Source organism: Podarcis melisellensis, assembly GCF_964234715.1.
Source record: "Podarcis melisellensis genome assembly, chromosome: 6".
Taxonomy (NCBI): Eukaryota; Metazoa; Chordata; class Lepidosauria; order Squamata; family Lacertidae; genus Podarcis; species Podarcis melisellensis.
Window position 1 is genome coordinate 86,596,236 of NC_138538.1, and position 24,066 is coordinate 86,620,301.

The window sequence follows — 24,066 nt, forward strand, 5'->3', positions numbered from 1 at the left end:
GTGGCTGGGGAAACTCAGCTGGATGGGCGGGATATCTATGTATGAATAAATAAATATTATTATTTCAAACAAACCACAGTTAATCTAGATTAATCACAGTTTAGGATTTAGGCATAACACTAAACTGTGGTAAATTGAAATAGAAAGTGAGTTTTTCCAAACTTTTCCTGTGAGCCATGCTGCTGGAGTGGAGCAGGGAGAGGAATATGCACACCCGAGGTTTCCCGCCACAGTAAAACCACAGTTTATCACAACATCCAAACACAGTCAATAAAACAGAGGAACAGATTTTTTTGCAACTGTTCTTTATATGAATGTAATCAGCCAGCATCTTAGAAAATAGCTATCTTACCATGAACGTTAAGATTAAAATATTTTTTGGCACTTCCTGCAGTGTTCTCCACAGTACAGACATACCTGCCCGTGTCTGTTATTTGGGAACTGAGGATCTAGAGGGAGAAGATAAAGACATTGAAACAAGACATTTATTCTAAATTAATAACGTCTGGTCAAATATCTATGCTGGCTCATGCAACCCAGCTAAACGATCAATATCAGTTATAGCTATTACTACTCTGCAGAGTAACTTTATCCTCATCAAATGGTCATTTGCCTGCTGTGGTAAGTTGCCAACACTTAGTAAGCTGTGTTTGTAGATGCTATATTTCAGGTATATTCTAGGATGCACAGACTTTTTAAAAAGTACAGTGACAGAAGGAGGAGCTATGAAAGAAGGATGAATATAATTCAGAGGCTATTTGCTGAGGGAAATCATACCATCTCTGAAAAGATGTAATAGCACTAAGTACGGTGACACGGTTGGCGCTGTGGGTTAAACCACAGAGCCTAGGACTTGCCAATCAGAAGGTCGGCGGTTCGAATCCCTGCGATGGGATGAGCTCCTGTTGCTTGGTCCCTGCTCCTGCCAACCTAGCAGTTCTAAAGCACATCAAGGTGCAAGTAGATAAATAGGTACCACTCCGGTGGAAAGGTAAACGGCATTTCCGTGCACTGCTCTGGTACCCCAGAAGCGGCTTAGTCATGCTGGCCACATGACCCGGAACTGTACGCCGGCTCCCTCGGCCAATAAAGCGAGATGAGCGCCGCAACCCCAGAGTCGGCCATGACTGGACCTAATGGTCAGGGGTCCCTTTACCTTTACTAAGTACGGTGAAAGGGAACAGGAACAGCCCATAGGAATCAATCACCATTTATATAAGGAGTGCCTAAGAATATTAAGGAATTCTATCTTACGGTAGGGCAGGCCCACTCAGGAGTTGCTGTCCATAAACAGAAATCCAAGAATCACTGCTTGAAAAAGGAAGGTGCTCTATACAAAGCAAATTGCTTCTGAAGCTGGATCCCATTTGGTCATTCGTCTTTTAACGGAAGTGTCTCCACTTACCTGAAGTGTTCTTCCATTGGCTAAGAATTTGTGCTGGGAGTCTTCAACCAAGAGCTGCCCATCTTTCTGCCAGGTTATGCTTGGATTAGGGCTGCCATTGGCCACACATTCCATCACCGCCATGTTGCTTATCAGCACAGTGACCTCTTCTGGCATGTCGCCATTGGCTCCATGGATGGATGGTGGCACTAGAATCGATGGAAAACGTCAAGGAGGAAGCGTTTTCTTCATGAAATTTCTAACCATCATGTCAAGCGTCTCACATATTTGCACATTTGAATGCAGCCTGAGGAGAAGCTAGTAATGGCAAACTATAGTGGGCAATCCAGAAATATTACAGCCATGGCTTTGAGATGTATAACCCACAGTGAGTTATAATGTAGCATTTGGACTTGAGCCATTTTAGCTCCGCTGAAGCCTGGCCAAAGTGGATTGAGAGTGAAATAGAATCTGGATTTCCGATTAATACCCCAAGATGCTGAATAATCTCACTGTGCTTAAAGCCACCATTCATAAACACTGATCAGGGCTAAAAAAACCACCTTAAATTCGTGTATTTTAGATTTAAGTATATTGCCGAAAAAACTTGGCTGAATATTAAATAAGAGAATTCAATAGAGGGGACACCTTTTCAGTGATTAATCTAACACACTTATCAGGGAAACACAGTAGCCCTAGGCCTTGCTGTTAATGAAGGCCTAATTAAAACACACACACCCTCTACATGGAAAGGCACTGAAACACAACTCTTTTATTACAAGTAGATACAGAGAATGTTACATGGTCTAGAATAGGAGGCATGGGTTTGTGTGTTTTAAAAATCCCTGTGAGGTCAATAATGACTCCAAAGGCATAGGGCTTTGTGAAAAAGCAAAATCAATTTTCAACAATTCTCTCACAAGCCAATCAGATATCCCAGTAGATGAACTAAACAGCAACATGTTTGTGTCACAAATGTAGAAGCAAACAAAGGAAAAATAAGCTCATCTGGAGTTTTTGCCTCAGCCATGGCACACTGGGATCTCACACCAGAGTCATTTCTGCAGACTGAGAGCTGGATCTGCACATTTGGAAGAACCGCAAGGCCCAGCCTTACATTTCAGTTTTGTTTAGGTGCATTTGGGGGTCTTACTGAAAGCCATGCTTGTCCCCGAGCAAGTGTTGACTGGTGTACATTTCGAGTGGTAGGATAGAAGACAGGGAGCCCAACAGTAGGTGGCGCAAGAGCCAATGACAGGTGGAGCCAAGTAATTCTAGTTTTGTCCCCATTCTGCTGGGACTGAGGAGGAAGCTGACAGTCATCTGAAGGCAGACTGAGGTTATGGGGCAGTGTCCCCTATTCACTCTAATGCGCCAGTCTCTCCAACTTTGTAACTTTACAATTCGAATTGTTAGATTCCATTTGCTTCATTCTCTTTGGATGTTTACATGGAACAGTCTAAGATCGGGGGGCAGGGGCAGGGGGAATGATTATGTTAATGACTCAGGGCTTCCCAACCTTGAACGGGCTGCAGGCGTATTTGGAAATCTAAGATACTGTCGTAAGCACCACAAAATGCCTGTTTCACAAAAGAAAACCTTGTGATGCACAGACAAAAAAAAAGCACACACGGTCCACAAAACGTATTTAGAATGGCAGTTTCACTGTACAATGTTAGTTTGCTAGGTTTTATGGTTTATTTGTTAACTGCCCTGGGAGATGCTTTTTTTGCAATGGAGAGGTGGGACAGAGATAACTTCAAGAATTTTGAGATATAAAAAAGGGTGGCGAATGAAGCTCTTGCCTGCCTGGGAGTTCTGTTTGCACAAATGAGATCCTCATAACAAAGGGTCCTGGTTGCGCTCAGGACCCAAGAGCTCACCTGACAGGGTTAAAATGGGGGGGGGGAGCAGGAAGTCCTGGCCATTCCCCTGGGATAATGCCAGGCTGTTTTAGCCAATAGCTAAATGTCAAAGCGATAAACAACTACCTGACATTCAGAAGACATCTTAAGGCAGCCCTGTTCAGGGAAGTTTTTAACGTGTGATATTTTACTGTATTTTTGGTTTCTATGGAAGCCGCCCAGAGTGGCTGGGAAGGCCCAGCCAGATGGGCGGGGTATAAATAATAAATTATTATTATTATTATTATTATTATTATTATTATTATTATTGCCAGTAGGTGGCGTGATCCCAGGGGCTTTAAAAGCAGCAGTGTGATGCAAGTGGGGCACTTGCATTTGCACAGATGAACACCCGCCCACCCTCCCTAGTTTAGGTAGAGTTGCTTGGCCTTGCTTTGGTTTGGGTCGCCTGTTTTGGAACAGGGGCTAGGTAGGATTTTTTTCCATTTGGCAGATTGGCTTTTAGCCATTTGGTTTTCGCCTAAGGTAAAGGTAAAGGGAGGTGGAGTCAGTTATAGTGGGGAGTCAATGCCTAAGCCAATACCGCTCACGTGATTGTATTTCAATAAAGTTATGGCCAATATTTGCCCCAAAACTTAAACTAATATAAGTATCTGTGTGTATTTATTTTGGGGGTGGGTCTTGGGGCCTCGAGACACAACAGACCCTTCAGTTAGAAAGCCTGTTCTGTTTCTGCATAGACGCTCAGGATCCCTTACAGCTCTAAGACTCTTAAAAGTTTTTACCCTGTCCCTTTCCCCACATTAAAAAGGCTAGAGGAGGGATAAAATTGAACAAAGTAAGGTGAGCTCACGGAGCACGCGGACATCATACTGGATGGAATCCTCCCCAGCCTCGTTTACAGCCACACACGTGTATCGTCCAGCATCTTCACTCTGTGCCCGTGGAATCTGCAGGACACGACCTCCTGGAAAGAACACAAAAATGAACTTTCCGGCATTCTAAACACAAATCCCTCCCAAGACCTGAATGAATGTATATACTTGTGCATCCCCTCCACCCACAGCCTATCCTAAAATAAAAGCATGCACCCAATTTCATCCGCAGAAGCAGGCATCTGATGCAGAGATAGCTGAACCTTCATCATGTCTTCCTCCAAAATTAAGTTTTATTTACATTTTGGACCTAATTCATTTTGGGGGGTTTTAAAGAAAGAATACAATGCTTTGAAATCAAAGAAAACAATGAGAAAAAGTGTTTTCGTATAATGCATATTGCCGATATAAAAAGTACGCGAGAGCTGGCCAAACACACGCAAAAGTCTTACGGCAGACTCAGAGTCTGCAATGTGTCTGGGGCAAGGAAGCTTCAAGGCTGCACAACAGCCGCTGAAAACATCTCTATATGTTTGGACTTGGCATGCAGATGGCACAGGGAAAACACAAAAGTAAGGAAAGAACTTGGCAATCTTCACAGACCTTTAGCTTAATGGTTGCCATCAATTTGATTTTAATTAATTTTTATAATGAAATGTTGTTAGAATGTTGCACTATTTTACTGTTGTTAGCCGCCCTGAGCCCGGCTTCGGCTGGGGAGGGCGGGATATAAATAAAATTATTTATTTATTTATTTATTTATTTATTTATTTATTTATTTATTATTATTATCTCAAAGGTATTGCCCCACAAAAAAATAGTAGAATGTTTTAATACTAGCCCATTACTTTGAATGCCCTTCCCTGAATTAAACTCCCTACAAAAGACCCTATGTATTGCAATTCTTAGTTTTGTGGTTGCCAGTGTTCATGCGTGTGAATTGGAAGCATATTATCACTTGTTAGGTCACACATAAATTTCTCTACTACAAGTCAGAGCGGTGACGGCACATGAAGCCGTGTAAACTGGGGTGGGGGAGCTAATTTAATTATTGTAACAAAAATAAATATGCAAGGTAAAAGTGAAAGTGCAGGGCATCTCAGAATGCTGCAGCATTCATAAAAAGGTAAAGGTAAAGGGACCCCTGACCATTACGTCCAGTCGTGACCGACTCTGGGGTTGCGGCACTCGTCTCGCTTTATTGGCCGAGGGAGCCTGTGTACAGCTTCCGGGTCATGTGGCCAGCATGACTAAGCCGCTTCTGGCGAACCAGAGCAGCGCACGGAAACACCGTTTACCTTCCCGCCGGAGTGGTACCTATTTATCTACTTGCACTTTGATGTGCTTTTGAACTGCAAGGTTGGCAGGAGCAGGGACCAAGCAACAGGAGCTCACCCCGTCACGGGGATTCAAACTGCCGACCTTCTGATCGGCAAGTCCTAGGCTCTGTAGTTAAACCCACAGCGCCACCCGCGTCCACAGCATTCATAGGTTTACCCAAATTATTTCAAACAATAACCTTAACAAAAAATGCCCTTGAAGAAATGATTTTCTTAAGAAAGTTGAGTGGACATTGGCTGGTTATCTTAATTCATAATTGCTCATCTGTTTAATACAGACCTGGCAGGATCAATACTTTATCACTGGAACTCAGAGGGTAACCGTCTTTATACCACGTGAGTACCGGAGGGGGAACAGCATTCGTCTCACAGTACAAAGAAAGAGGATTATTCATGATCACATCTTTCGCTCCTCCTCCCTGGAAATCCAGCACGTCACCATCTTCCCAGCTTCCGGGCGGTTTTCGGAAATTAGGGGGAACTGTGATAGATGACACGGGCAACAGGCAATTAGAAAAGGACAATACATTTAATCTTTCCTATTCCCTTCCATTTTTGCTCCCAATATACCTAACTGCATGCTAGTCATCCATTTTGCTAATAAATAGTACAAGCAATTGCTCTTAACATATTAAGTTAGTGGTGTCCAAACTTTTTTCAAAGAGGGCCAGATTTGATGTAGTGAAGGGCCATGAGGGCCGACCAAAGAGCCAACCAAAGTTGTTATCCTTTTTTTAGGATAGAAGTTGTTGATTTTTTTTTAGGGTTGAAGTAGTTGTTGAGGTTTTTTTTTACTATTTTACTCCAGGAAATAAACTGCCACGGGCTGGATTTAACCAACCGAAGCGGACTTTGGACATGCCTGTACAGTGGTACCTCAGGTTAAGTACTTAATTTGTTCCGGAGATCCGTACTTAAATGGGAACTGTTCTTAACCTGAAGCACCACTTTAGCTAATGGGGCCTCCTGCTGCTGCCGCGCCACCGGAGCACGATTTCTGTTCTCATCCTGAAGCAAAGTTCTTAAACTGAAGCACTATTTCTGGGTTAGTGGAGTCTGTAACCTGAAGCGTATGTAACCTGAGGTAAATATGCCTAAGTAAACAGAGGCATATTTGGGGGTTTTCTTATCACCCAAAGAGATGGATAGGCAGGTGGAAATCAAGCCCTTTTTACCTTGGATGTTGACATCAAACTCCAGCTCATCCTCTCCGGCGATATTTGAGGCTATACAGCTGTAACGGCCAGTGTCAGATATCTGAGCTGACCTGATTTGCAGAACGCGCCCACTGGCTTGGATTGTTATGTGGTCATCTGATGCAATAGGCTGTGATTTAATTATCAAGAAGCGTACATGAGAATTTCATCCTTATTTTTAAATAAGTATTACATGCATAAAACGTGCCCATATTTTGTGACCCACAAAGTCAAACCAGCGATGTGGTTTTTTGCTCTGGAGCTGCAAAACCCAGGCTGCAAGGCTTTGTGTTGGACTTAGAGAGCTCAAGATTCAAGTGGCTGGCTAGTGCCTAAGAATCACTATGGGGAAGGTGACTGAAAACGTGTTGGGTTCAATTACTATGGCTGGAATTAAACATCACACTAAGGAGATCGTTGCACATATATATGAACCAAGTGTCTGAAATAGTACGGGAGAGCAATCCTGAAGCCATTTTGACTCTCCCAATGACCTCAAATATTCCTCTGCAGTAAGGGAGGCAAATGGGGAAAGCCTTCCCATTGTCTTTTTGCTTGCAAATCCTGTCTTAAGGGCGTTTTTGTGTTTGAATAGCGTGACCTGGATTCAGCAACTGAAGTATTAACCATCACTAAAGAATGGCCAGGCTGCCCAGATAATGTAATCAGTGACCATCTTCCGGTATCCTGGCAGACAGGATTTCTGCTGAAGACCGTCTCCTTCTGTGATGTATGCATGATGTTTTGGGGATTGGTCTTGGGCTACAGGGTGGGCAATTTCAAAAGTCTATATAAGGGCTTGTTCAGGATTTTCCTCCCTCCTGGGTGCGGTGAGTGGGGACCCTGTTGCAACAGTTCCTTGAATAAAGATCAGGCTTACTAGCCGCTTTGCTTCTCAATATACTCTGGTTGGCCTCTGTTATTTTCTCCTGCTGATACGGAACACACCTAAGGACTCTATACGGGCTCTGGAATACCCCATAAGGGAAAGGGAGCGTTTTTTTCTTTTAACTGTTGCATGGGGGGGGAGAGGGAGAGCCTTTGGTGGGGGTGCAGGGTCTGTACTGGGGGGGGGGGGAGAGTCCACTGCACTAGTAGGACTTGTTGCACTGGCTTATGCTAATATAACATCTTACTTCAACCTGGCCCTCATTGGGTTGTATCCAACTAACTTCTACACAGAGTAGAGCTATTGAACTGAATGTATGAATCATATCCATTGAAGTCAATGGGTCTACTCTGAGTAGCATTACCTACAACCTCATGCCTTTGTGCACCCAGGAACCTGTTCCCCATTTCCCCTCTGCCCGGTGTTTGATATGGGACCTTTCTGTTCTTGTGGTTCTGGGGAGGCAGAAAAAACAGAAGGTTAAACTAAAGACCTCACATGCATTTGGGCTGCAAGTTGTGTGGTTCTGAAATAAGTCATGATCTAACAGTCCATTTTTCCTAGTATTTCCATCTCAGTGTTGAAGCTATTATTATTTCCAATTTGTTTACTTGCAAATTATTAAGAAGAGAGTCGTTTTAAAAGGGACCGTATGCTGGTTCCTTCTGCTTTGCCAACAGAAACAAGAATAATATTTCTATTAATATGCTTCCTCATACGGGGACTCTTTAACTCTTGCCAAAAGACCAGCTCTGGAAAAACTTAGAGCATCCAGTTCTCAGTTGATTGGATTTACTCTTATGTCAGTACCTATAAAATTCTAGGAGCCAAGAGCAATAATCCACATGCCAGTGAAAGCAAAATATGGAACCGATTCTAAGCACAGAGTGCTAAAAAGGAAGACCAAGGAGGAGCGCTATGGAATTGAAAAAAGACAGAGTGCAGGAGGCATTTCCTCATGTGCCATCCTGTGGTTCTGAGATGGCGTGGTATTCACAGCTTTCTGCATTCCATGGAAAGAAAAGATAGCTTCCTAGGGTGCTGAATTACTACGTTTTTGTGAGATGGGATAGAGGGAAAGAAGACAGCGCTGTAGAAAACTTTGTTTTTAAAACTGCTCATTGAAAGGAAATAATTTGGTGACTGGCCTGTCCATCCTTGTACCATCTGATGCCCGCAGCAGGAATTGCATGTGCTTCACACTCCAGTGTAAGGCTGTGGTTCACTCTGATTTTCACTTCTTTAGGAGATAAACCCACTCCTGACAGGTCCCCTCTGTTTATGGTAGGAGGGACTGCACAGAAAGAAAGACCCCATTAATTGAAATATAGTTTCTCACTTCAATGGGATGCGGGTGGCGCTGTGGGTTAAACCACAGAGCCTAGGACTTGCCGATCAGAAGGTCGGCGGTTCGAATCCCCATGACGGGGTGAGCTCCCATTGCTCGGTCCCTGCTCCTGCCAACCTAGCAGTTCGAAAGCACATCGAAGTGCAAGTAGATAAATAGGTACTGCTTCAGTGGGAAGGTAAACAACGTTTCCGTGTGCTGCTCTGGTTCGCCAGAAGCAGCTTAGTCATGCTGGCCACATGACCCGGAAGCTGTATGCCGGCTCCCTCGGCCAATAAAGCAAGATGAGCGCCGCAACCCCAGAGTCGGCCACATCTGGACCTAATGGTCAGGGGTCCCTTTACCTTTACTTCTCACTTCAATATCCACTGCATTATCAGAAAGAGAGTGTGCATGGGTAGGAGTCATGCAGAGCTGGGTGATTTGCACCACATGAATGCCCACATCAGCAATTAGTCGTTCAGGGTAACTGGATTACTTCAATGTGCTTTATGTGGGGCTACCTTTGGGATTGATCTGCAGGCTGGCTCAGAAGGCAGCAGCTAGATTGTTTGTAAAAGCTAAAGGGACCCCTGACCATTAGGTCCAGTCGTGGCCGATTCTGGGGTTGCGGCGCTCATCTCGCTCATCTCGGGTCATGTGGCCAGCATGACTAAGCCGCTTCTGGCGAACCAGAGCAGCACACGGAAACGCCATTTACCTTCCCGCTGGAGCGGTACCTTTTTATCTACTTGCACTTTGATGTGCTTTCGAACTGCTAGGTTGGCAAGAACAGGGACCGAGCAATGGGAGGTCACCCCGTCACGGGGATTCGAACTGCCGACCTTCTGATCGGCAAGCCCTAGGCTCTGTGGTTTAACCTACAGCGCCACCCGTGTCCCTAATAGGTTGCTTGTACCACCAGCATTTAACACCCTGCTTTCAGGATTTGCACTAGCTACTGATCTGCTACCAGGTCCAGCTCAAGGTGTTGTGGTGGTAATGCAGCAGTTCAGCAGCAGGTTGTTTCAGGGACCACCTTATCCCTTATAAGACCCCTAGACAGTTAAGTCCAGTCAAAGGCGACTATGGGGATGCAGTGCTCATCTCACTTTCAGGCCGAGGGAGCCGGCGTTTGTCCACAGACAGCTTTCTGGGTCACGGACCCAGCAGGACTAAACCACTTCTGGCGCAACGGAACACCGTGACGGAAGCCAGAGCGCATGGAAACGCTGTTTACCTTCCTGCCACAGCAGTACCTATTTATCTACTTGCACTGGTGTGCTTTCAAACTGTTAGGCTGGCAGGAGCTGGGACTGAGCAACGGGAGCTCAGTTTGTCGTGGGGATTTGAACCGCCGACCTTCCGATCGGCGCCACCCACATCCCTTATACATCTAGTAGATTCCTGCTGTCTGCAGGAGAGTTAGTTTCTCCTGAAAGTCCCAAAGACTGCAGAAGTCTGTGCCACAGTAACTCAGAGCAGGGCTTTCAGTGTGGTTGCCCCTATTGTGTGGAACAGTACAGTGCTACCTCGCAAGACGAAATTAATTCGTTCTGCGAGTTTTTTCGTTCTGTGAGTTTTTTCGTCTTCTGAAGCACGGATTCCCTGGGTATTAACGGTTTTAAGAAAAAGGAAACAAACTCACAAGACGTTTTCGTCTTGCGAAGCAAGCCCATAGGGAAATTCGTCTTGTGGAGCAACTCAAAAAACGAAAACCTCTTTCGCCTTGCGAGTTTTTCGTCTTACGAGGCATTCGTCTTGCGAGGTACCACTGTATTCCTGTTGAGGTACAACAAGAGGCCGCCATCTGCTCTTTGCTCTAACAACTGGATGTTTTTGTTTTGATGGGCTTTCCAGCTGAAAAACCTAAGACCAAAGAAGACACGACATACACACGAAACAGATGCCTTCTTTATTTTTTAATGAAATGCAGCTATGGGTGTCTGCAGTCTTGTGAGGAAGAATGGCAAAGGCTGCTTAACTGTTTCTTCTCTAGTCTTTTTCTTTTCTGCACCCAAAAATATCCACACTTCAATTTGCTTTTTCGCATGTAGGCGGAAAGTTCTTTTCTACAGCACTTACAACAACAGGTGCTGGAAGCTATTTTGAATGGGGAAAACGGCTGGAAGAGAAAAGGTTAAGCAGCCTCTCTTCCACTACCAACCTGGCAGGCTGCTCCTTTCCCTCAGACATATATGCTCCCTGCTCCAAGCCTTTTTCCTGTTGCCTTGCTTGGCGCTAGCATGCCAGGGGAGAAACGAAGCAAAACAAAATGTAGATATATGGCTTCACTTTGGTTCGCAGGTGAATAATTCAGTCATTGAATGAGGTTGCATCATAAATCCCAAGAAGCAACGGAGAGAATACATGGGGCAAGAAAACCAAAAATATAGGGATTACAGCAAGATTGTTAGCATGCTTACTGTAGACTTTGACTTCATAGTGTTTTAACATTTCCCCTGCTTCATTTGTAGCTATGCAAGTGTATCTGCCAGTGTTGTCTTCCTGGGCATTCAGAATCTGTAGAGTTCGACCGCCTGTGAAACAATATGGTTTGTTTAAATTAATGCTTATAGGCTTTCCTCTGAAACAGACAGGGACTCTGTATGAATCACGGTTGGCTAACAATGTCAATGAAATAAAATGAAACCATGCTTACTTCATCACATGCTAAAGCCGAAGAACTAAAGGAATTCTTGGGAGCTGGGCTCTAGCTAGAGTGGTTCTGGACCAACCTTGGGTCTCCAGATATTGTTGAGCAACAACTCTCACCATTCCTGACCACTGGTCTTGCTAGATAGGGATGATGGGAGTTGTAGTTCACCTGGGGCCCCAAGAGTCAGAAAGACTGCTCTAGACTGTCACTATTTTGCATGAGGGATTCAAGGATAAACCAGAACTTCAGGTTTGCGCAGTTAAAATGGATTAAAAGGTTCTCTCTCTTGTAATGAGAATGAAGCTCATGTAAGTCAACGTTCCTCCAAAAAAACATTCCTTCCATATGGAAACAAAATGCCAGGAAGAAAGGTTCTGACCTAGTCTTCTCCCTCATGTGTTCATTCTTATGTAGAGGGAATATTTAGAGGTTTAGTCGATCTGATTGTTCCTAATGCTTTTGGGATAAGTGAAGTGGTAAAACATTAAAAAAACAAAACAACTGCAATCGTCCTACCAGAATATAGCTGTACAAGATGCAGAACACATTAAATTCCGCCCACTTGAAGAGCAGGAATTGAGTAAAACTTGTGCAACACTTTCTGCCCCACCTAGACTTCTCTGAGTAATACAGTGACAAAAACTGGAATCCAAATAATATAAAGAAACAAAAATGTATTACCTGGCAAAATCCTGATATTCCTATTTGATTCTATGGGAGCTCCATCTTTTAGCCAGGTGATTGTAGCCGGGGGATAGGAATAAGCCTCGCAAACCAGTGACGTGGGGTTATTCAAAATAACTGTGACTTCTTCGGTGCCCCCGTCATTATCCGCACCCACAATAGATGGAGACACTGAACAAGAACCAGGAGGAGATGTGTAAAAGAAAAGTAGAGTGACCGGTTCCTGTGGATTCCAGCTGCATATTCAACACAGTGACCACATTTGAACCTTTGATGTGATGGTAAGGAAGTGGGTATATTCGCCCCAGCAGAAAACATCTGGTATATCTGCTACTAAATCGAAGGGCATATCTAGTTACATCCATAGGAATATACATCAAATTTCATTAGGGTGTGCACCTAGGGATTTTTTTACTTTTATTTTACAGACACACATTTATTGAATACATAAAGGGTAAAGGGACCCCTGACCATTAGGTCTAGTCGTGGCCGACTCTGGGGTTGCGGCGCTCATCTCGCTTTATTGACCAAGGGAGCCGGTGTACAGTCATGTGGTCAGCATGACTTAGAAGCTTCTGGCGAACCAGAGCAGTGCATGGAAACGCTGTTTACCTTCCCGCAGGAGTGGTACCTATTTATCTACTTGCACTTTGACATGCTTTTGAACTACTAGGTTTGCAGGAGCAGGGACCGAGCAACGATTGAATACATAAAAGGTAAAGGTACCCCTGCCCGTACGGGCCAGTCTTGACAGACTCTGGGGTTGTGCGCCCATCTCACTTAAGAGGCCAGGGGCCAGTGCTGTCCAGAGACACTTCCGGGTCACGTGGCCAGCGTGACAAAGCTGCATCTGGCGAGCCAGAGCCGCACACGGAAACGCCGTTTACCTTCCCGCTGGTAAACGGTCCCTATTTATCTACTTGCACCCGGAAGTGCTTTCGAACTGCTAGGTTGGCAGGCGCTGGGACCGAGCAGCGGGAGCGCACCCCGCCGCAGGGATTCGAACCGCCGACCTTTCGATCAGCAAGTCCTAGGCGCTGAGGCTTTAACCCACAGCACCACCTGCATCCCTTTTGATTGAATACATACTCTGCTATAAAGGGATTTATTTTTATCATCAAACAAATTAAAACTTAACTAAACTATGTTTTTTTTTTTAAATTAACATCTAAACTTCACCTTGAAAATACTTTAAAAAATGAGGCACAAAATACCATTATTATTTTCTTGCTGTTGTGATAACCAGGTTTATAACAAGATACAGTCAATTTTCATGATCATTGTATTTAACCAGATAATGAGCTAACCCGAATTGACCAAAACACATTAAGGTTTCTGCATCTTCCTGTCCTGGAGAATGAGATACCGCTCACCAGGTGTGAGCAAAAGGTGGAGAGTGGAGCCTGGGTGGAAACAGAACTATGAGACAGATGCAGGTACAGGCATTCCAGCCTTTTTATTCTGCCTGCATCTCTTGTGTCTGCTTCTCGCTTCCACTGTTTCTCTCCCCAACCGCTGCTTCCCTCACAACAATCCCATTTTTGAAACATTAGGGTGCATCTGGGCACACCCCTAGGGTAACAACCCAACTACCAAGAAATTATGAGAGTCGTACTTTTGTAGGAAGCACAAGGATCTGTAACAAAATCCTCACCACCACCACCAATTTCCAAAGATTCCTGGGACAAGAACTATTTATATTTAAACCAAGCACTAAAAGCCTGGTGAGCAGCTTTGCATGTAGCTAGGGATGGATGGACCCGCCATTTTCATTCTCTCATTTTCCTCATTTTTCCAATCTTAAATTCGGTTCCTCACATTTCTCTAATAATTTCGGTTGCGTTTTTTTTAATTCGCACTGGTCCTGAAAGACCTACATTGGCTCCCAGTATGTTTCCGAGCACAATTCAAAGTGTTGGTGCTGACCTTTAAAGCCTTAAATGGCCTCAGCCCAGTATACCTGAAGGAGCGTCTCCACCCCCATCGTTCTGCCCGGACGCTGAGGTCCAGCTCTGAGGGCCTTCTGGCGGTTCCCTCACTGCGGTAAGTTGAGGTTACAGGGAACCAGGCACAGGGTCTTCTCGGTAGCGGCACCCACCTGGTGGAATACCCTCCCTTCAGATGTCAAGGAAATAAACAACTATTTGACTTTTAGAAGACATCTGAAGGCAGCCCTGTTCAGGGATGCTTTTAATGTCTGATGTTTTATCGCATCATCATCATCATCATCATTAATTCTGTTGGGAGCCACCCAGAGTGGGTGGGGCATATAATAATAATAATAATAATAATAATAATAATAATAATAATAATAATAATAATAATAATAATTTCCTCTGTTATATAAATGCATTCACAATTTTATTGCTATATGTTGTGATGGGAAAGAAATTTGGTTCAGACACATTCACACATTCTGAAACAATATGTTTAGACACACCTCCATTGCCCGGCTACTCCCCCCCCCCCCGGGGAAACCTGTTCATTAGCACTGAATCAGAAAACCAAAAAAACAGCAATTGGGTTGATTTAGTGCTAAAGAGCTGGGGTCCCAGGGGAAAGTGGAGGGGCAAGGGCAAAACTTCTCGGACTTGTGCTTTCTAGGCACAGGACAAGAAGAAGTATGGAAGAGTCCAATATGTGAACCAAAATGCAGCCATCCTTCAAGCTTCAGATTTCTCCAAATTTTGCAGTTCAGTTTTCTGACCAGTGTATACAAAAAATGCATATAACAGAAAGGTGTGTATAAAAGTGGATATATCACTAAGAACGGCATTGTGTTGTGCAACACGTTAGGGGAAACTGCATGCAAAATATTTTACTGACATATTCCGTCGAAACAGATCTGCCTTCTTCTAAGGAAAACACACAGAAATCTTACCAAGTACATTAACACTGAAGGTTTTGCTCTTGTCTCCAGCTGTATTAGATGCAGTGCAGGTGTATCTCCCCGTGTCGGATACTTGTGTATTTGTAACTTGAAGAAAGCGCCCGTTGGATATTAACTGATGGCTGTCATCCTCTAGGAAAGGTTGGCCATCTTTTAACCATGTGATCTCTGGGATAGGGTTCCCTTTTAAAAACAAATAAACAAAAAAACAGCAACATATATTTCTAACTGTTAATGACTTCTAACACTTCATTGTTCAGGAAACTTTAAAATTAAAATATAAAGTGAAAACTATATATCAGAAAAAGATATAGATATATAGATATAGATATAGATTTGAGGAACAGTATAGGTATAATGCATACAGGTACTGTAATGGTTGTAAGGGGTTACTTTTGCGTAAGTTGCCTGCTAGTTGTGTCCGATTGCCTGGTTCACCATGCCTCGGCTGACAGCCCACACTCCGTGGCCGGTCAGTCGCTTGCAAAATCTGTCAGTGGGCGTTTCTTGAAGCTTTTCCAGCATAAGAGCTGTTTGACCCCAAGTCTCCTCCTATTTTCCCTGCGCGGAACTCGTCTGCGCAAGTAAGGGGAAGGCAGGGGTGTGCCAGCGCTCTCTCCACTAGTCTCTGATGCAGGGTCTTGGAGACCAGTCTCCAATTCCTCCATCTCCCTCCCTTCTCTACTGGTGTTGCACTGAATTCCTTCCCCCCTGCTGGTCCCCTCTCCGGCATCGCTCTGGAGCCCTGCCTCCGCCTCTCGCTCTGATGTCAGTTCCCTGACAGGTACAGACTATTTTTTGTTTGTAGGCAAGGATATTTATTTTAAAAAATCACAGAACACTTCTTCAGAGAGCTATTATGTACATCTCTGCAGAGGCAGTTAGATGAGAGCCCAACATCAAATGCAAAAAAAGTCATGGATTGACTCCAACTAAGTGTTACTCAGAGCTGAGCAATTGAAATTAATGGATCTAAATTAGTTATGTTCATTAATTTTAATGGGTCTACTCTGAGTGGGACAAGAACTGAATACAACCTTATATTCCATTAGTAGAGAACTTCAGAACAGCTCTGTGAAATTCAATAGTTGTTTTTTTAATCACCAGTTTGAATTTGGTCTAAGATGATATACATTTTCTGTGCACATTTGCAAAGCAAACGCGATAACCATTTGTCTTAAGGGCAGAATTATTTTACACCTGTTACTTCATATTGTGTTGGCCACTATCCCACCTTCGTACTGCCAGGTTTGCCTCTGTATACGCAACACATTTCCTTACCACAAAGTAAAAGTATACAGTAATTCTGTGGTGGAGAAAAATCACAGTGGGCTGTATTTACAAAATACATCTTGGCAACGGTTTGGTGCAGACATAACACTGGTTGCCTTTAGACCATGCTTTGCAATCCTGGAACCAAGCTCCCTTCCATTCCTTCCTTCCATCTTCATTGCAACTGCTCTCTTGTTCTCTTTATCTGTCTTAACCATGGCCCAACATTATATGTGCATCAATGCTAAACCAAGGTTAATGTCAACCAGGGCTGCCCTTGTAACCAGAGAATGAAACAGCCTTGGGAGACTTTGTCAAGAGGAAACTGTGCCAGCATTAACCTTGATTACTAACAGCGACAAACCTAGACAGCATCTTAAAAAGCAGAGACATCACCTTGCCAACAAAGGTCCGTATAGTTAAAGCCATGGTTTTCCCAGTAGTGATGTATGGAAGTGAGAGCTGGACCATAAAGAAGGCTGATCGCCGAAGAATTGATGCTTTTGAATTATGGTGCTGGAGGAGACTCTTGAGAGTCCCATGGACTGCAAGAAGATCAAACCTATCCATTCTGAAGGAAATCAGCCCTGAGTGCTCACTGGAAGGACAGATCCTGAAGCTGAGGCTCCAATACTTTGGCCACCTCATGAGAAGAGAAGACTCCCTGGAAAAGACGCTGATGTTGGGAAAGATGGAGGGTACAAGGAGAAGGGGATGACAGAGGACGAGATGGTTGGACAGTGTTCTCGATGCTACTAAAATGGGTTTGGCCAAACTGCAGGAGGCAGTGGAAGACAGGAGTGCCTGGCGTGCTCTGGTCCAGGGGGTCACAAAGAGTCGGACATGATTGAACGACTAAACAACAACAACAACAACAACTGACAGAGAACATGCAACATAAAACCTGCAGTGCTGCCAGGCCTCCCCATTTGACCCGTGATTCCATTTTGCCAACCCGTCCCCAGTGTGATATCATCCAATATCAATCCCAATTACCGTAGCCCATTTGGGCCCCTTTTGTGCAAAGCTGAACTTTCCATGGCTTTGTCCAGCGCAGTTACGCAAGCCATGGCTTAAGAATCACTCCCTCGCTTAACTAAGGAAACTTATGCCATAAAATGTTGAATCGCATTCAAATTTGGCACAGTCTAGGAAGCAGCGGGAAGTTGCTGTTTCTAAGGACGCTGCTAATGACCTGAAATGCCTTCGGCTTGCAGCATTCGAAAGCCATGTTCCTGCTCCCAGTTCCCTCTTCATCTGCCAGCTCCAATCTCAGTAACAGTGCAGAAGGAAAGATGAACCCCTCTTTCATACAAGAGGGGAAACTTAAGTCTTTGGTCTTTGATCATAGTGTTGGTTTGTCTAGAACTTGTGTGTTTGTTTGTGTATGGAATAGATGGTTGGAGGCCATGTATATTCTTCAATGAGTTTGGGTTTTTTTCCCTGCCCCCTACTGGAATATGACCTCTGAAAGGTTGACCACGTTTGAAGCTGTCCCTCAGACTGAAAGCAATTCTCTGCCCCTATATTAAATGATATTAAATTATCAAGTTAAACAATGAAGGGAGGGGATCATTCAGGAGAAGAAGGAGAAGAAGAAGAAGAGGAGGAGGAGGAGGAGGAGGAGGAGGAGGAGGAGGAGGAGGAGGAGGAAGAGGTGGAGGAGAAGGAGTTTGGATTTGATATCCCGCTTTATCACTACCAGAAGGAGTCTCAAAGCGGCTAACATTCTCCTTTCCCTTCCTCCCCCACAACAAACACTCTGTGAGGTGAGTGGGGCTGTGAGACTTCAGAGAAGTGTGACTAGCCCAAGGTCACCCAGCAGCTGCATGCGGAGGAGCGGAGATGCAAACCTGGTTCCCCAGATTACGGGTCCACCGCTCTTAACCACTACACCGCACTGGAGAGGAAGGATAGCTCAGTCAACACAGCAGGAGACTCTTAATCTAAAGGTTGTGGGCTCAAGTCCCATGCTGGGCAAAAAGATTCCTGGACTTGATGACCTTCATGGTCCTTCAAGCACTACAATTCTAGGAGTGTGAATTCCTGAATCTTCTTCCCCATTTGCAAACCATGGTATGCAAGAGTCAGTATTTTGCCTGCAATTGACTATTATGACCGGCATAGAAGAAATATAAAGCACAATCTTTTCTTGCTTGTTTCCTTCACACTTTGAATCTAACCTATCGATGGCCCTTTAGAACAGAGTGACTGATATCTGTCTGTCTGTTAGTTTGGGGCATATTGTTCGGGAACAAATGGCCCAAGGGAAAAATCATTCCCACTCAACATTTTGCTTAGTCTCCTTTATAAATCCACAGTGGACCCTATTAATCTGACTCCACCTTCTAACTAGTGGTGAAAGCAACATGGAACACAAGCATTGCCTCCTTATCTTTTGTCCCCAGTAGCCAATTCCTCCTTCAAGTTGTTCTGCCCCATGCCCCAATCAAGCTGGCACGTGGGTGTGTTCGCACGTGTGAGAGAAGAGACATTTGAGATTAGCAAGGTCTCCTAATCAAAAAATAAATTAAAAACCAAGCTCATAGAAGATCCTGCAGCTCTGCTACACATAACATAAGGGTCAAAAGTGGACATAACAGGAGGCTGCCTTTGTTCACCTGTTCAATGGATAAATTGGAAGGTTGGAAGGGACGGCAGCTGAACAGAGAAAGACCTCAACTTTCCAAATTGACTTACTTCATTCACTTTCCCCCCGGCTTGGCTCACGTCCAAATACTGGAACCAGCCTGGGAGAAAAGAGGCTGAACAGAGAGGTAAAGCTACAGAACAGGAGAGGTGAGTTCTCCTGTCTTGTGTTGGTGCAAAAAGTAGACACACATACATGACCTTTCTATATGAACAGGGCAGACACAGAGGCAGGAATTGGCTGTCCACATCACATCTAATCTGGCCCCAACAAATGACCAAGTCACCTGTAATTAAGGTAAACCTTGCCTTACCTGTTACTTCACAGGTCAGCATGAGGCTCTGCCTCTCTTTCACTTTCACATCTTCCAGGTTGTTTTCTCCCACAATGCCCGGAGGAACTTTTACATGGTTAAAAACAAACCGAGAAAGGCATATGCATGAGGACATCTAGTTAGCTCACATTAGAAACCATAAATGCTGCTCCATTGTCAGCAACCATATTCTCAAAACATGCGGAGAGGTGAGAAATGTTGCACCTTGTCAAGTATATGATGAAACCTTAAATACACTCATTTATGTTAGGAGCAGGGTTTTTTCCTGAGACTTTCAAGGGAAATAAAGAGAGCCGCCATTATTTGTGATATGTGCATTCATCTATTATCTTCTCAGGTCATTTGGATGTGATAAAAGTCACCAGGCTCATCCACACTCCTGTTTACCCCACCCCTTCCTCCCAGGAAAACCCAATCTTTCACCCTGAATCAGAGTAAATGTCAATCAGGTTTTCTCCAGATTGGCATTTGCTTTGATTTAGTGCTGAAGAATGGGTTTTCTGAGGAAAAGCAGAGGGGCAAAGGAAAAACCACCCAGGGACAAGCAGAAATTGTTTTCCATTTGGTTGTGCACTTTTTTGATGTGTTTTATTTATTGCTTATGACTTTTTTTATGTTGGTAATTATGTAAATCATGTAAGCCGCCTTAAGCATTGTTTTAACTATGGAAAGGCGACAGACAAATAAAATGATGATGATGATTAAGTGTTGACAAGCCTATAGCGATGTCATTATTTTTCAAAAAAGTTTCTGTCAGTAGTCCCTCTCAGAGTGGTGAATGGCACTATTTAGCGGGAAGAAACCCCAATGAAAATCCTCATTATTATATATTTTACATGGCTGTTTATTTGTATATATTTTACATTTTTATATACGGATGTTTTATGATGGCCTATACTTGTAATGCCTAATAAAAGTTTGGCAAAGAAGAAAAAGGCTATAAAAATATCACTTCATTTTACATTAGCCCAAGGTGCCTGGATGATGCTAGCTTGAATGGGATGCAGTTTTTTTGGGTGTCAAACAGTTTTTGTTGAAGAGCTGGCATTTCAAAGGTGGTGTTTGGTTTTTACAAGCTTTTAGAATTTGCAGGAAGCGAGAATATGCTTTCACATTTCTCACAATTCCTTCAAAGGCGCTCTGAGCGGTGGCATCTCTGTGCACATTGAGCGGACTTCCCGCCTGCCAGATTCTCCCCCACCCCCAAGTGTTGCTAGATGCAAACACCAATTTTTCCCCGATTAAACATATTTATTGGTTTTTAAATTGATTCACAGATATCTTTTTCTTACATATCAACATTCATAATAAACAAGTGAAATCTCTTAACATTCTGTTATTGAACATGTATGCATGAATAAAAAATAAAATAAAAATTATGTTACTTAACTACTACTTATGGTGTTACTCTGTTTGCACTGAATTTCCCCTCCACCTCTTACTTGGGTCCATAGAATTCTATGTTGTATGCCTTTCCAATTGTGTCCAATCTTCTATTTACCATCATTTCCACTGTTTCTACTAGTTATCTTTAGAAGAGTCATTCTACCCAGTCCAAAATTTTAAATAGCCACAGTAATCTTTCAGTTATTTTTAAAAATTACTCCAGTTATTGTTACATTTTTGGTACTCTTGATCTCTTAACTTCTTAACCTCTTAAAAACACCAGATTTTCAGTTGGCTAGATTTTAAAGCCATGGAACTATTCATAAATATCAGGAGCGAAAACCCAAAAGTTATTTAACCCTCCTGACATCTGTCGCATACTCACCTAAAACAGAGAGTTCATAGTTCTTCCTCTCCTCTCCTGCAACGTTAGTCACCACACAGGTGTAGCGACCGGCATCCTTCATATTCACCTGCATCAAGCGCAACATCCTGCCACCTGAAGAGGAGTCATACATTCGCATGTCATAATGAAAACTGACTGTCAAATGTAGCCTGACAATATATAGTGCCCATATTGGTCCCAGGACCCTGTCATAAGAATTTTAAGGCCTCAAATATGGAATATTCATAAATGCACACATATCTAAATATATGAACTAAGCGTCTGAAAATGTATGGGAGAGCAATCCTGAAGCCATTTTGACTCTCCCAATGACCTCAAATATTCCTCTGCAGTAAGTGAGGCAAATGGAGAAAGCCTTCCCGTTATCTTTTTGCTTACAAATCCTGCCTTAAGGACGTATTTGTGTATGAATAGGGTGAGCCTATGAGCTGGATTCAGGAACTAAAGTATTAACCATCACAAAAGAATGGCCCAGGTAATGCAACCAGCGACCATTATCAGGTATTCTGGCAGGCAGGATTTCTGCTGTAGACCACCTCCTTCTGTGATGTACGTATGATGTTTTCGGGGGTGGTCTTGGGTTACAAGGTGGACAATTTCAAGAGTCTATATAAGGGCTTGCGCATCATTGTTCAGGGTTCTCCTACCTCCTCCCTCCTGATCTTTAATAATAAAGATCAAGCTTACTAGCCACTTCGATTCTCAATATTCTCTGGTTGGCCTCTGTTGTTTCTTCCTACCAATAGGGAAACCACTTACGGACTCTATACGGGCTCCTGGATACCCCATGAAGAAAAGAGGAGCAGTTTTTCTTACAACAATACCTTAACATTTCTGCGCATTAAAATGTGAACAGAATAGATTTCTCCCTCAATAACACTTCCTCCATGAGTTGCTGAGAAAGAGGTAAGTTCTGAATATCGAGGATTCTCCTGCTGCCTCATTAAAAAAGGTAAAGGTAAAGGACCCCTGACAGTCAAGTCCAGTTGCGAACGACTCTGGGGTTGTGGCGCTCATCTCGCTTTACTGGCCGAGGGAGCCGACGTTTGTCCGCAGACAGTTTTTCTGGGTCATGTAGCTAGCATGACTAAGCCGCTTCTGGCGAAACCAGAGAAGCGCACGGAAACGCCGTTTACCTTCCCCGCCAGAGCGGTACCTGTTCATCTACTTGCACTTTGATGTGCTTTTGAACTGCTAAGTTGGCAGGAGCTGGGACAGAGCAACGGGAGCTCACCCTGTTGCAGGGATTCGAACCACCGACCTTCCGATCAGCAAGCCCGAGGCTCAGTGGTTTAGACCACAGAGCCACCCGTGTCCCCGCTGCCTCATTATCCCACCTCTAATCAGACACGGTATAATCCAGGAAAAGTATTGCTATGTATTACTGCTGGTGTTGTAAACTAGCTCATATTTCATGTATTCTTTCCACAGGCTTCTACTTAATTTGACCCTAACTCTGCTGCACACGGGTACCTGGCGCCCTCCGGGGCGGCGGTTCAAAGACTCGAGCGGCCTCGTCGTGCAGGGGACGAGGCCGGGGAAGCGGGGGCTCCGCCTTAGCCCCCCGTGCCCCGCGGTCGCGAGGCTCCCCGCCGGCGGGGCCTCGGGCTGGGCCGAGCGCCCGGACGGTGAAACCCCTATGGGACGCAGGTGGCGCTGTGGGTTAAAGCCTCAGCGCCTAGGACTTGCCGATCGAAAGGTCGGCAGTTCGAATCCCTGCGGCGGGGTGCGCTCCCGCTGCTCGGTCCCAGCGCCTGCCAACCTAGCAGTTCGAAAGCACCTCCGGGTGCAAGTAGATAAATAGGGACCGCTTACCAGCGGGAAGGTAAACGGCGTTTCCGTGTGCGGCTCTGGCTCGCCAGAGCAGCGATGGCACGCTGGCCACGTGACCCGGAAGTGTCTCCGGACAGCGCTGGCCCCTGGCCTCTTAAGTGAGATGGGCGCACAACCCCAGAGTCTGTCAAGACTGGCCCGTACGGGCAGGGGTGCCTTTACCTTTACTGCTGCACAAGGTGCTCATTTTATCTTTTTTTTTTTTAAAAATGTAACTTCTTCCACTTCAGTAACCCCTGCTTACCTGACAGGATTCTTACAGAGCTACTCAATGAGACAGGCTGCCCGTACTTCAGCCATGTTATTGATGGGTGGGGAATTCCCGAAGCTTCACAAATCAGCGTGACAGGATTTTTCTCGACTACGCTGATGTTTTCAGGCACAGTCAGGTCACCTGCAATGCTTGGAGGGACTGCAAAAAAACCACACACAAAAAAACCACAGAAGCAAGGCACATAAGAAAACATAATTCGATAATGGACAGCCAAAGCTGTCTGTGCCATAAAATAACCCACAAATGAAGAATAGGTTAACAGAATGCTTTTGGCAGCTAGTGCTTAGAAATGTCGCCAGTGGGGCAATATGCTTATAATATGCATGCCCCCAAGCTGGGGACTTGGATGAGCTCACAGCAGTTTCCCTTCTTTCTCAGGGAAAAGGAACTTTCTTGTCTCTCTTGACATAAGGATAGCTGGAAGGGGGACAGGGAGAAACATGTCTTCCTTGTATGAGAACACAACACACATCTCTTAGTGGGAAAATGCACACTTCCCCTTTGAAAGAGACCCAGAAGTGAGGGGAAAGGAAGCACACATCACCCAACTCATTTCCTCTCAACACAATTTCATTGTAACATTGGAAGGAGAACAACATGGACCTCCCGTTTTATGGCTAAGGAAGAGAGAATGTGAGGAGCTCATACTTTTAGCAGGGGGCCAGTATGAGGAGCACTTGGGGGGAAATCTTCAAGATCGGGGAATTATCACTTCATTTACAGTACAGTGGAACCTCGGTTTTCAAATGTAATCCGTTCCAGAAGACCGTTTGACTTCCGAAACATTCGAAAACTGAGACAC

The 24,066-nt window shown here is 44.4% G+C and overlaps 1 protein-coding gene across 4 annotated transcripts in view; it reads right to left on the reverse strand.

Annotated features, from left to right (window-relative positions):
- HMCN1 (hemicentin 1) overlaps window positions 1-24,066 on the reverse strand; it is a 301,360-nt gene that overhangs the window by 90,396 nt on the left and 186,898 nt on the right. For all 4 annotated transcript variants that reach the window (XR_014169289.1, XM_081914788.1, XM_081914789.1 and 1 more), the window contains 12 exons: window positions 23,235-23,402; window positions 21,137-21,250; window positions 19,345-19,431; window positions 15,101-15,292; window positions 12,217-12,390; window positions 11,303-11,416; window positions 8,698-8,843; window positions 6,640-6,790; window positions 5,745-5,945; window positions 4,103-4,216; window positions 1,406-1,593; window positions 353-449 (listed from right to left, as the gene is read on the reverse strand). Coding sequence is in view for 3 of the 4 variants with exons in the window: in XM_081914788.1 (XP_081770914.1) it covers window positions 353-449; window positions 1,406-1,593; window positions 4,103-4,216; window positions 5,745-5,945; window positions 6,640-6,790; window positions 8,698-8,843; window positions 11,303-11,416; window positions 12,217-12,390; window positions 15,101-15,292; window positions 19,345-19,431; window positions 21,137-21,250; window positions 23,235-23,402 (1,746 nt within the window). In the remaining variant the exon portion in view is untranslated. The remainder of the gene's footprint in view (window positions 1-352; window positions 450-1,405; window positions 1,594-4,102; window positions 4,217-5,744; window positions 5,946-6,639; window positions 6,791-8,697; window positions 8,844-11,302; window positions 11,417-12,216; window positions 12,391-15,100; window positions 15,293-19,344; window positions 19,432-21,136; window positions 21,251-23,234; window positions 23,403-24,066) is intronic.